Source organism: Corvus hawaiiensis, chromosome 1 (assembly GCF_020740725.1).
Source record: "Corvus hawaiiensis isolate bCorHaw1 chromosome 1, bCorHaw1.pri.cur, whole genome shotgun sequence".
In the NCBI taxonomy this organism is placed as follows: Eukaryota; Metazoa; Chordata; class Aves; order Passeriformes; family Corvidae; genus Corvus; species Corvus hawaiiensis.
In genome coordinates this window covers 46304214-46316575 of record NC_063213.1, presented here as the reverse complement: position 1 = coordinate 46316575, position 12362 = coordinate 46304214, and the positions used below count along the sequence as shown (strand labels likewise).

The window sequence follows — 12362 nt, the reverse complement described above, 5'->3', positions numbered from 1 at the left end:
TATCGAATGTCTAATTTGTAAAGAGAGTTAAAACACATTTACTTACTCATTTCCAACAGCACATCTATGGAACTCTAACTGGTGTATAGATAAGTTTCTCTATTTACTCTGCGTGGAGAGGAAATGCGGTTACACACACGCGGCTACACACAGAGACAGCCGCAACTGTTCAACAGCACACGTTTGACAGAAAAGGGGAGATTGTTTTATTTATATTCAAAACAACAACAAGGAGACAACAGCAACCTATTTCCTAAAAGAAAAAAAGGTCCCATCTATATGACTGTAAAAACCAAAAGATTGCCGAAGCAATCCACCACGATAGCATTTTCCCGGCGTAAAGAGATACATGCACACACAGAGACGCATACATACAAATACCTGCCGGCTAGCACCAGATGAATTACACTGAGGTATCGTAAATATTATCCTCGGCATAAGTCCTGAGGCACTCTGGCCGGAGCACTACAGCGGGCTGCTGTGTTCCCACGCCACAGTAAAACACAACGAAAAGTGTTGTCTCGGTTTGTAAGCTCAGCGTTATATTGGGAGAGTTGACCGGGCTCTGCTTCATATTATTTACTGTGATTAGATCTCAAAGTTTCACCGTGCCTCTTTCTACGGTGGGGCTCTGGCGCTTGGTTACATAGAGAAGGACTCAATTTTGTATACGAGTGTAAATCTGCAAGGTGACCTGAGCTACTCAGCTCAAGTCTGGTTTTTTCGTGTGGTTCTATTAGTCTGCGAAGATGTGCTGAGGCAGGACCTCCAAAAGGCCTGTTCCGTGTCTTTGTGGTTTTGTTATCATAAACAAGAACCCAGCCAAGACCACCAAGTGTTATCTTGCACACGGCCATTTCGACATTTTACTGCAAGATTTATGGCTGTAATAAACAATCTCAAACCCCTTTTTTCCCCCAGTACTTCCCTTTAACAAACTTGTACCATCACCCTAAGTTCTCAAAGAAAGAAAAGGACAGGATAAAATAGGCCAGCTCCCTTATTTTACCAGAAGGACTAAAGGCTCGATTTCACTGGAGAAGGAGACTTCAATCAATTAATAAAGAAGCGAGAGTCTCCTGGCCGAGGCTGGCCGAGAACAGGATGGGGACAGCACTGGAATTAAGTTGAGAGGGAGAGAGTAAATGCTCATGCACCAAGAAGAGGCAACTCAATACATACCGAAAGAGGGGGGAAAAGGGGATCCCTCTTTTTCTGGTGAAACAGACAAGCATTCCTGCTACCCTCCACATACGCAGCTAAAACGTAATTACCACGAAAGAGAAAAGAATAATAACAACAGCAATAATAATAATAATAGTAGTAGTAATAATAATAATAGTAAGTCAAGTCAACCTCTCGCCGTGCCGGGCATCCTCCACCGAGAGCGGTAGGAGGAGGAAGAATCGCACTAGCAGCCTGGCTTGACTTTGATTTGAACCATTTTGAATATATTTAGTCCCAGCTTTCCCCTCTTGAATGCGAGGCTGTCCCAAGTTTCAAAGTGACCGAAAAGTGACACCGTGTGCATTTTGTTTCTTATTAATCTTACACATTGACAGTCTTTGTTAAATAACAAGGCGTGCCCTTCACCAGGCGACATTTTCATATTTGTTAGACGCGGTGACCTGAAGTTCACCTCGGCCTTGGACTTAGTTTTTCTAAAAGGTCTATAACAGTGTCTTTTAGATAGCAGGGTGCTTTGCCCAGGTCACTACTTCTAAGAGAAAAATAAGAAAAAAATCGAGGGAAAATGTAAACGTTATGGAATGTATCGACTGTATTAATTTCTTTGTTCCTGGGAATGATACAACCCCGAAGCTGCTCCTGCCTCCGCGGACGAGAGCGTCCTTCCCGATGGGCGCTGCTGGGGCAATGTTGGCATTTTTGCCCCAAGTTCAGCATTTGGTAAAAGCGGTGGTTTCCCTGGCACTGGAGCTCCTCTTAACAACGGGATAGTTGGCGGGATTTGCTCACTCTGTCCTGGTGCGCTTAAATAAACACACGTAAAATGTGATTTGTGCCCGGATTTTAAATGAATGGGCTTTTGAGCAGACCTTCCACGCCAGAGAGCAGCGTACTGAATGCAGAGAGTGAAAGGACAGAAAGAGTTCGTCTCAAATTATTAACTGTTCTGTTCTAGCCTGTTGCCTTTCTTTTTTTTTTTTTCTTTCTTTTTTTTTTTCTTTCTTTTTTTTTTTTTTTTTGGGGGGGGGGAACAATTTAAACAATAATTGAAAAGAGTCCATATGTATATAAGTCGCGGCTTCAACTTCTTTGAAATTATTCTCGTTGACATTTTTATTCTAAACCAGATTTAAAATATGGAATCCGGACCACTAATTGTTTTAGTGAGGAAGTAAATGGATTTCTGTCACCTACTCTTGAGTAAGCCGATTATAGTAACAGCTTTCATTCTGGGTATATCAAAGACGCATTGTTATTCTTGGAAACAATCCGCCTGCTATTCTCTAACAAAATAGATATTTGGCTACGGTTTTTAGCTTGTTATCAGGCTTCGCTCTTACACCAAATAAATAGTCTGCATGTGAAAGGTTATATACTATCTCCAGAGCGGGCAGGCTCCCTAACCGTGCAGTACTAGGGCTCGCTACAAGTGAGCAGCAGCAACAACTTGTGAACAGCGTCTACACGCCGAGAAAACACTTGCATTACACACTTCCCAGGCTTCAGCAGGTACTTTAGGCACAATATCCGATAATCACTTTGGCTAATCTGATATCTAACCTCTCGCGTACTTGTTCCCAAGATACAGCGCTCGCCTGCCGCGATCCAGCTGTGTCTCTGGCGAATAATTCACGCGTACCAGTTAAACAGAGGCCGGTTTAGGCTGCTGCCTTGGGAGTGGAAAGGCAGCAATGCGTAGTTGGGGGTGAGGTGCGCTCTTTTCTGGATTTCCTTGTCGCACTGTCCCCTCCTTCACACCTTTCAGGTCTGATTATGGCTATTTGGGAATATCCTTTCCCATTTCCACCGACCCCTGAATCGCGATTATGTCCTCCAGAATGAAGTTGCTGGACCAATATTGGCTAGTTCTCCCTGCAGACACGTCTAACCAAGGAGCTGAAGCTTTCACTCAGAGGCGGCACTGGGAACAAAAAATCCCAGCAATGTGGGAATCTCTCTGCGCTAAGAAATTCCACTAAACTTTTTCTTGGAGGAGTGAAGAGGAGTGGGTGGCGAGAGGAAAAACAACGCGTCCTACTCCCAGTTTCGCTGGGAATTGTCGCCCCGGGTAATTCCAGAAGGCTGTGAGAACCCTCCAAAACACGGAGAGGTGCAGGGCGCCAGCTTCTCTGTAATATTTCCATGGGTATCGCAACACGGCTCCACCGCTCCTCATTTTAAACGAGGTCCTTCGGACCAAACATATAGCCCGTATTATCTCCGGCATGTCCTGTTTAAGCACAGTTTAGCGGTCGCTACAGAATTGAGAGCAAAAACAAAGACGCGGCTAGGATCAATACACGCGTTAATAGCTTCGCTCCTATCTTATCTGCCTGCCATTTTGCAAAGTGAGAAGGCGTAACATTAAACCTCTTAGAGCAGGTTATTATATAATAAACAAGGGTGAGGCATTTTGCTACCTGACTTTTGGAGGAGGCAACATCAGTGTCTTCTGTGGGGGTAACACGCGTGTTTACTTGCCGCGGCTGAACCCGAGATATTCAGACACAAATGTGGCTGATAATTCAAGATGAAATACAACGTGTATTACTCTTGAAAAGAGGAATTTTCTATCCTTTCCTCGGTAATTGAGGTCATTCAGCCAGTAGGGTTCACCTGGAGTCCATACTGTGATACACACGTAACTCAAAGCTATTTTATCTTTTGTGCTGATAGTCAAGATCTCGGCTATAACATTGACATCAAACTCTGTCTGGGCGAATGACTAAGAGTGGTGCAAAACGTAAACTTTTGACCCTCAACTTTTTGACCTGCAGTTGTAACGCCCTTAACCACAAAGATATACAAAAGCTATGCAGCTTCTTTTAGGAGTAAGAGACTCGCACTGTTTGTTTCAATACTTCTGCCGTTTCCCCCAGCTTTCTAAGGGCGCTTTTTTCTTCTTCTTCTTCTTCTTGCTGTTGAGAAATCGGATACTTTTGCATTTTTAATTATTTTTTTTCTTTTTCTTAATCTCGCAGCTTTGTAAAATGCTGTTAGATCAGTTTGCACAGCCTTTCGGCAGCGTTGGAGGGAAGCCTGTTACTCAAAGGCGCTATATGGTTACAATTGCAGGTGAAATGCTGGGTAAGTTCTGGGCGTGAGGTTGGAAGGAATGGAGCCACGAGCGTTGGGGGAAAAGCTGCAGCTCTCTGCTGAAGGGTTTTAGTCATTTCTCCTTGATTTAAACATAAAGAAACAACTCTAATTGTTTGCGAAGCCTTGTCTAGGCAAACGAGTTGACTGTGAACTTGGTCTAAAGCGAGCTCTGCTGGTGATTCCTAGGGTGTGCAGATTTATCTTTTCTGCATTTACTTAACCTGGCAGTGAACTGCACGGGCTGCCATTTATTATCCGGAGACAGACTTCACCTCAAGCAAGGACTGTTCCACAAAATTGCAATAATTACCCAATAACCTTCATAGCAAATATTATTATTGAAAAGACATTTTTGGGGGGGAGGGGATATAGAAAAGATTCCTTTTGCATGTTATAAGGCAAAATCCATGCAAATTTTGCACACTCTCTGTGTCAGATTTGATATTGTTTGTGCGCGTAGCTGCAGGAACATGTGACTGGGGTGGTCCATGAGTATTTGCCTTCCAGAGAGACATTAGTGAAGATGCTTTAATTTGAAAGGCATAATATTTTCAAAGATGACCAGACGACTGTGGGAACTGTGGTTTTCTGCTCTAGCTAGTAACCCTAACCTCAAATCGGGAAGATTTTGAGGGCAGGAAAGAGAAAGAACTAAGAAAGCCAACGACATCTTAACCTAGTCAGGAGATTTACTTGTGTCTGCACTAAACGCGTTAAATCTGTATTTGCGGGGATGGAAGGGGCATTGCTCCCGTATTCAGGATTTGAAATCGAAACCTCCTGATCCCCCCCTCATGATCAGTTCCATTCAATTTTCCATGGAGCAGATTGCAAACTCCTCTATTGTCACCCTTCCACAGATACACACTTATTAAATGTAAGGAAATGGCAGAATAATAATTTCCCTGTAATGTTATGAAATTAGGGCGTTTGCATGGTTTAGACAAGGCTGCAGAGCTGTAATTTACGGATGACTTTCCATTGGATTGTTTTACTTCTGGTTTAGAGAAAGTTATGTCTTGCAAAGTCACTGGTTCCGCACATTAAGACAGCTGCCTAATCTTTAATTGGCCTTACACTTAGACAGGAGACACTACACGCAAGTATTTCTTTTAAAGGATTAGGTAAACTGTATTTCGAATTGCCGAACGCAACTTGCCATTCCTAAACTAGAAAAAACGCGCACTTATTAATCCCCCAAACACATCAGAAAAATAACATGTGCAGATAAAACCTCTCGCTTGATTCCCTGTGATAATGCCCCATGACATTTTCCCTCCGAAAACAATTCGGACCTGGGACTATTTTCACAGAGTTTGGCAGCCTGGGCTCGTTTGAATTTCAAATTTCAAATTTCAAAGCGTATTAAGAAATCTTAATGCATTTCTGGGTTTGAATGGTTTCAACTGTGATGCTTAGGATAAGGCAGGGCCAGAAACATGGTGAAGTTGTAATTTCTAGCTAACTTTCTTTTGTTGTTAGTGTTTCTTGCAGTACAGGCGGGTTTATACGCTTCTGGACTTAGGGATATTTTTCTTTTCCGTAGTTCTTGAACGTCTGTACATTGTTTTGTGTGGGATATGGTCCAGAAGCCACATTCAAAAATGTGGAAAATACATGGTAGCAAATCTTTTCACTCTAGACAATGAAAAATTACAATCCAGGATTTTCCAGGATCCTAAAATATTAGTCAAACGGGTGTCTGTGCATGCTTATATATTCACCAGATAATTCAAATAGCGCAGTGTTGTTGAATATTGAGTAATCATGAGCTGTTTGTGTCTAGTATAATTCCCGTTTACAGGCAAAGGGTTTTCCTTGGAAAAGGACCCATATATAAATGAAGACCAAACTTTAAAGGGTTTTTCATGCCTTGCCTCAAACTATAAAATTTTATGGCATATAGTATAATATAATACACGCCTATCATATATAACTTTCTGATATTCCTATTGACGAGAACGTGTCAACTAGAGTGCTATAAAATCTCCAGCTGTTTATAAGGAAATGATTTTCAAATGTGCATTTGGATATGCTCTTTTAAAGACTTTCTCATTTTTTTTAATATGAAATATAGGCAGATGTGTTTGTTTAGTGTTGATAGGAAGGATCGACAGACACAAAGGCATCAGACTATTTATCTTCCACGAGGGTTGACTTTAAATAATAAATGTTCTTAAAACTGAGCTCTTTGGGATGAACCTACCTTAGATACTACCATTTCTTTAAAGACAAATAAATTAAAAATAGGAATCAGCCAGAAATATGCAGACCTTGCAGAGGTACACAACAACCTTGCCCTCCTAAAAACCCTGCACCTTTCTCCCATTTTTGCTCACAGTAGCAAAAGCAGCCTAAACCACAATGTTCAAATGGCATAGCACTAGCAAAATAAAACAAAGCCCATCTCTCACATCAAACCACCCTATTCTTTTGCAAACCCGACTTTATGACACATGAAGGAAAACAGTGCAATCTGCTGAATCAATGTTACTCCAAACCTGTGCAGAGAAAGATAGCCACAGCTGGTTTGGAGAGATAGATAGATAGATAGATAGATAGATAGATAGCAATTCTCAAAATTCTACCCTAGCCCCTGACTAGTCTGTTTGCACCCCCCGAGATCACTTGCCAAAGTAACAGCTCTGAGGATAAGGATCAGGCCTTAATGTTACCCAGAGAAAGATAGAGTTCCTTTCACCCTTTCATTCAAGTCCTGGAAATTCAAAGACTGAAGTTAAATCCGGCCATAAAGTTTATTGCTGAGTAATCACACTCTAGTGAGAACAGTCCACTTAAATAAAAAGAATGTTGAAGTAAACACGCAGCTGGGGCCTACCCAACAATGGCAGCCAGCAATATAAGGCAGAAAGGGAGAGAGCAGAGCTAGGGGGATATTTACAATCTTCAATAAACCAAGCCCGTATTTCATAATTTGCAGCACTCTAATGACCTGTAGTCTCTTGTATTAATGCTACAAGTTACAGTCAATTGGTTCGCTTTAAAAGAAAAAAAAAAGGAAGTCACAGGAACATATATATGTACACACACGTACACACCCTTTGTATCCATGAATACACAAATGTGAGACACATATATGCATGTGCACGGCTTTACACAGACATACACACTGATTTGTACATGCAGGCACACACACATATAATTTAAATATATTTATATTTATGCAGTTACATATAGAATCAGGAAAAAGTTACAGCAACGTTATGAATGCGCACCCCCAAAACACACTACACAGCCGCAGATGTACATATACACACAGCTAAAGCTTTCTGCACAGCCCAATGCAGAAAATATGTATCTAAGCGGTCCAATACAGTCTGTGCCATTTTAATACTGGCTCTGATGTGCAACATATTTCACCAATCCAAAGATTATTACCATATCATCACGCCTCCAACTCTATCATGCCTACATTAGATGCTGCCCAGATAATATCGAGCCCAATCTATTTTGTTTCCCCCTTTTTTTAATCGCCTGCAGTAACTACTCTTTGCTAAACAAAACCTCTCCAAACTTGGAGAGTCTATTGGAGCAAAGGAAGTAATTATCTTCTGTGGTAGTCAAAGTGATTAAAGCTAGGCCCCAAAATCCATCTCTGCCAAAGTCGCTTATTGTGGTTTACTTTGATTTGATCGTTAAAATAGAGAGCTAGCTGCTGCGAGTGAAGGGATGGGGGGGAGGTATTTGCAGCACAACCTGGATCATTAGTGCTTGATCCTGCCTCTCAGGCTCGGTGGGACCGTCCTGAAAACCTCCAGGCAGAGAGGAAGGGAAAGGGAAAGAGAAAGAGAAAGAGAAAGAGAAAGAAAGAGAGAGGCTAGAGGCAGCGAGAGCGAGCAGGAGCCTCAGCTTCCCCACTGTACAAATAAACTTTAAGGAACTTGTGCACAAAACTTACCTTTGACTTGCAAGGAGACATTTTTCACATAGTACTGAGAACTTGTGGTTTGGATACTTCTGTCCCTAAACCTGACAATTTGAATGGCCAGGAGGCACACGTAGCCTGCAAAAGAGTCAAATGAAGTCCAGCGTCAGTGAGATTATATGTTATGTGGTATATAATGTTGGATGTCAACTCCCCAAAACCATAAAACTTACTTTAATGGCACCACGTGACTTTTTATAGCCAGTGAGCCTATCTGTCTGTGCTATGGATGATTTTACGATCTAATTCATAGACAAAACCCTATTCATTTGGCACCCAAATGTCATATAGCCGGAACTAGGGCTTATAAAGTTTACTGTTTTATAACTTTTAAGGGAAGGCATCAATGTAACCAGTCAGTAAATGTGCAAATCTTTAGTTGCTCTTAGAAGCTCAGAAGAGTTAACCATTCAAGCTCTGATGGGGTAAGTAACATTACGTTTATAGCAAACTAATTGTAGCGAAGAAAACCAAAAATCTTTAAAGGGTGAAGAGTGGGAATGTGGCTAGAGAGGGTTACTAATAGACGCAGAGGGCTTGGACATGGTTGTCCTCAAATATACTTAATGAAACCACAGGAGAAATTCTAGAGCGATGCAAACACACCCTGGAGCTTGCAGCATATTTTAACAAAGCACATGTTTTGGGGTTTGGGTTTTTTGTTTTGTTTTGTTTTGTTTTTTAAATTTTAACCATCAGCAAACAGCTAACAGTTGATTCAGCCACAAAGGGTGTTGATTGTGGTCCTGCGATGCAGCTTTCCACCTAGCGAGAAACAAGCAAGGAAGAACTTATGGTCAAACTTTCAATTAAAAATACTGATAGCGGACAATTGCAGCATCCACCATTTGCAACGTGCAGCAGGAGCCAGGTAAAATATTATAACAAACTCTGCACGGGCTAATTTTTTTTTTTTTTTCAGAGGCAAATCAGGAAGCACAACTTCTTGCTTTGCACAAACCAGATCACAAAAACTTTACAATAGAAAGTTTATTTTTTTGTTGATTTCCAGTCAGGTTTTTTTAAAAACAAATAATAATAATAATAATAAAAAAAAAGCTGATCACAGTTTGCTCAAACAGCCAGACTTTGACTATATTTGTAACTTTGTTCACAAAAAACATACATCACAGAAGCTGCGCTTAATAAGAGCCACTTCTAAGAGTTCGTGCAAAGAGTCATATACAAAGGCACAGCAAGGACATACTGCTTGGAATCACAGTTTTCGTCACAGATTCACTATTCACTACACGTAGGACAAGTTCAGTTGATTTCATCATTTCACCTCTACAACAGCATTAATTACACAGGAATTATATAGGTAGTTTGAATAAAAATATTTTTAACAGCTTGGAGCTATACAGACATTAACACTTGACCACACATGCACAGTTAAGCAGGTTGAGTGCAACACATAACATTTGTACTAAACCGGGGGAGGGTTTCCTTTCTCTCTCTCCTTTTTTTTTAACTTCTTTTTTTTTTTTCCTTTTTGTTCTTTTTTGTTTAGTTTTGTTTTGTTTTAACAGTTACTTCAAGTAACACAGCTCGCTTCATATAAATAAGTTAAAACATCTATTATTTTTTTCAAGACAAAGCCATTCAAGACAAAGAAATGTACGATAAAAGCAGATCTACTTATACACGCGAGAGAATGGTAATAAACAGGCTCATGATTAAAAGATGAATAAGGGCGACAAGAACAGGGTTTCTTCACAGAAGTAACACAAGGAAGTTTTAGAAAGTCAACTTAGTACTGACATGAGACGACGCAGGGTCAGCTAATACTGCTCAGTACTTTTAATTGATCAAACGCTTAGGGACGGAATGCCCCTCCTGCAGCTGCCATGCTCATACTTTTCAGCTTATTATCCTTTTTCCATTTCATTCTCCTGTTTTGGAACCAGATCTTTATTTGTCTCTCTGAGAGGCAAAGAGCATGTGCTATTTCAATCCTTCTTCTGCGGGTCAGGTATCTATTGAAGTGAAATTCCTTTTCGAGCTCCAAGGTCTGATAGCGGGTGTAAGCAGTCCGAGCCCTTTTCCCTTCTGGTCCCCCTATGTTGTCTGGAAGAGAAAAGTACATGATTTAGATTCTCAGCAGCCACTCGGAGCCTTCGTGTCTCATTGCAGCTACCAGCGACCAGGACCGTTATTCTCAGTCCTGCTTGGTTTTGTTTCTGGTTTGGATAAACACTCAACAAGTTTCCCCCTTCAGCCCCTCTTAGGAAAGGCTTGGGGGAGGGGGATTTGGTAGTCTCGGTAAGTTTTCGCTTGAATTTGCGATTCGATTTTTTTTTAATTGAATTTTTTTCTTTTTTTTTTTTTCTTTTTTTTTTTTTAACAAGGTTAATTCTCCCCCATGCCTCCCCCAGATAAGCTGATTTGGAGGATGTGTCTGCTGGTAGCTGGGTTTTCAGAGTTGAGAGAGCAAGGCTGAAGCGTGCAGCCCTTTCCCACGGCTGAGCTGGGGAGGCTCTGGGAGGCAGCGAGCCTACGGCCGCTCTCCCAGCAGCGAGGGCAGGGCAGGTACCCGGGGCTGAAAGTTGCTTCGCTTCCCCGCGCCCCTCAAGCCCTCTCCTCCGAGTTTGGGGCGATTCGCCCTCCCCCCTCCCCCACGGCTTCCCAGCAGTGAAAACTGCCCTTCTCGCCCTTTCCTATTCTCTTTTTAATATGTCTAAGCAAAATAAATGGGGTCAGCCGCGCCGTTCCCTCTGGAAGACACCCCATCCGGAGGAGAGCCGGGAGCAGCCTCTGCTCCCGATCTCCCTTCGGCAAGGCGCCTTCTACTCCCCCCGCCGGCGCTGGGAGCCAGGCGGGAGGTGTTTTCGGGGCCGGGCGGTTTTTTTCCTTTCGGGGGGGACTCGCCCAGAGAAGGGAGCGTGCTTCCCTGCGAGCAGAGTTGTGGTGTGCGCGGAGACTGCCCGCTCTCACGCCCTCCTCTCCCCCTCTCCCCGACCTTGCTCGGCGCAGCCACCCGGTTTACATTAAACCCTCCTTTTCCTCCAGAGAAATAAAGAAAGAAGAGGGTATTTGCTTTACCATGACTTATGTGCAGTTTTCGCATCCAGGGGTAGATCTGGGGCTGTGAAGGCTGGGCTGTGCTTTGGTCGGTCGGGGCACTTGCCTGCTCGCTGCTTGCTGGAGTGTCTTCCTCAGTCCCAGACGAGGTGCCAACCCCGTCTCTGCTGATGTGCGTGTTGCTGCTGGAATTGGACGAAGTGCTGGTGGAGTTGGCGAGGGAGTTTTTCACCCCGTGGTGACTCTCGCTGACAGGCGAACCGGCCACGGCGGTGCAGGGCAGAGGGTCAGGGGGAGGCGAGTGGGAAGACGTCGCGGGCTGGTTGTACCTGGGCTCTGTCGAGGCAGAGGTGGTGTTGGCCGGGTAACTGCGGGGTCTCTCATTGGCACCAAAGTGGGTAGAAGCAGAGCGCCCGACGCTGAGGTCCATGCCATTGTAGCCGTATCCGTACCTGCCGGAGTGCATGCTGGCGGAGTCCCTGTATTGCTCGCTCACCGAGCTGTGATCTCCATAATTATGTAACTGGTAGTCCGGGCCATTTGGATAGCGACCGCAAAATGAGTTTACAAAATAAGAGCTCATTTGTTTTTTGATATGTGTGCTTGATTTGTGGCTCTTGGTCGTTTTGTGCGTCTATAGCACCCTTGCACAATTTATGATGAATTATGGAAATGACTGGGACATGTACTTGGTTCCCTCCTACGTAGGCACCCAAATATGGGGTACGGCTTCACATCACGTGCTTTTGTTGTCCAGTCGTAAATCCTGCCTGATGACCTCTAGAGGTAAACTCGTGCACTGGTGGGGGAGCTGGGAGGGCGCGGGCGGCCCGGGGCGCGCCTCCCGTGCGCGCCGCCGCTGCCGCCGCCCGCCCGTCCGCCGGCCTCCAGCGCCACCCGCTGGCGGCGCGGGGGATGGCGGCGGCTCCGCGGGGTCGGCCCGGGGTGACGGTCCCCGACGGCGGCGCGGAGCGGCGCGGAGAGGCGCGGAGCGGAGCGGGGCTCGCAGCCACCGGCACCGGCAACCGGCGGCGAGGCTGCGGGGCCGGCGGGGATCGCTCCTCCGAGCCGGCCGCCGGAGAGCCGGGTGTGCAGAGAGCGCTCCGCT

General features: G+C 44.1%; 1 protein-coding gene across 1 annotated transcript; it reads right to left on the bottom strand.

The window, feature by feature from the left end:
* Positions 1 to 9248: 9248 nt before the first annotated feature.
* On the bottom strand, positions 9249 to 12017 carry HOXA5 (homeobox A5). The gene is made up of 2 exons (XM_048302931.1): positions 11276 to 12017; positions 9249 to 10300 (listed from the first exon to the last, which is right to left on the bottom strand). Exons 1-2 carry the CDS (start codon positions 11835 to 11837, stop codon positions 10050 to 10052), a joined length of 813 nt encoding a protein of 270 aa, XP_048158888.1. The 5' UTR covers positions 11838 to 12017; the 3' UTR covers positions 9249 to 10049.
* Positions 12018 to 12362: the final 345 nt, after the last annotated feature.

Coding starts and splice junctions, on each gene's coding strand:
- HOXA5 (XM_048302931.1), bottom strand. CDS start 11,837: ATGAGCTCTTATTTTGTAAACTCATTTTGCGGTCGCTATCCAAATGGC. Junction 10,301..11,275: donor AAAACTGCACATAAGTCATG/GTAAAGCAAATA, acceptor TTTCTCTTCCAG/ACAACATAGGGGGACCAGAA.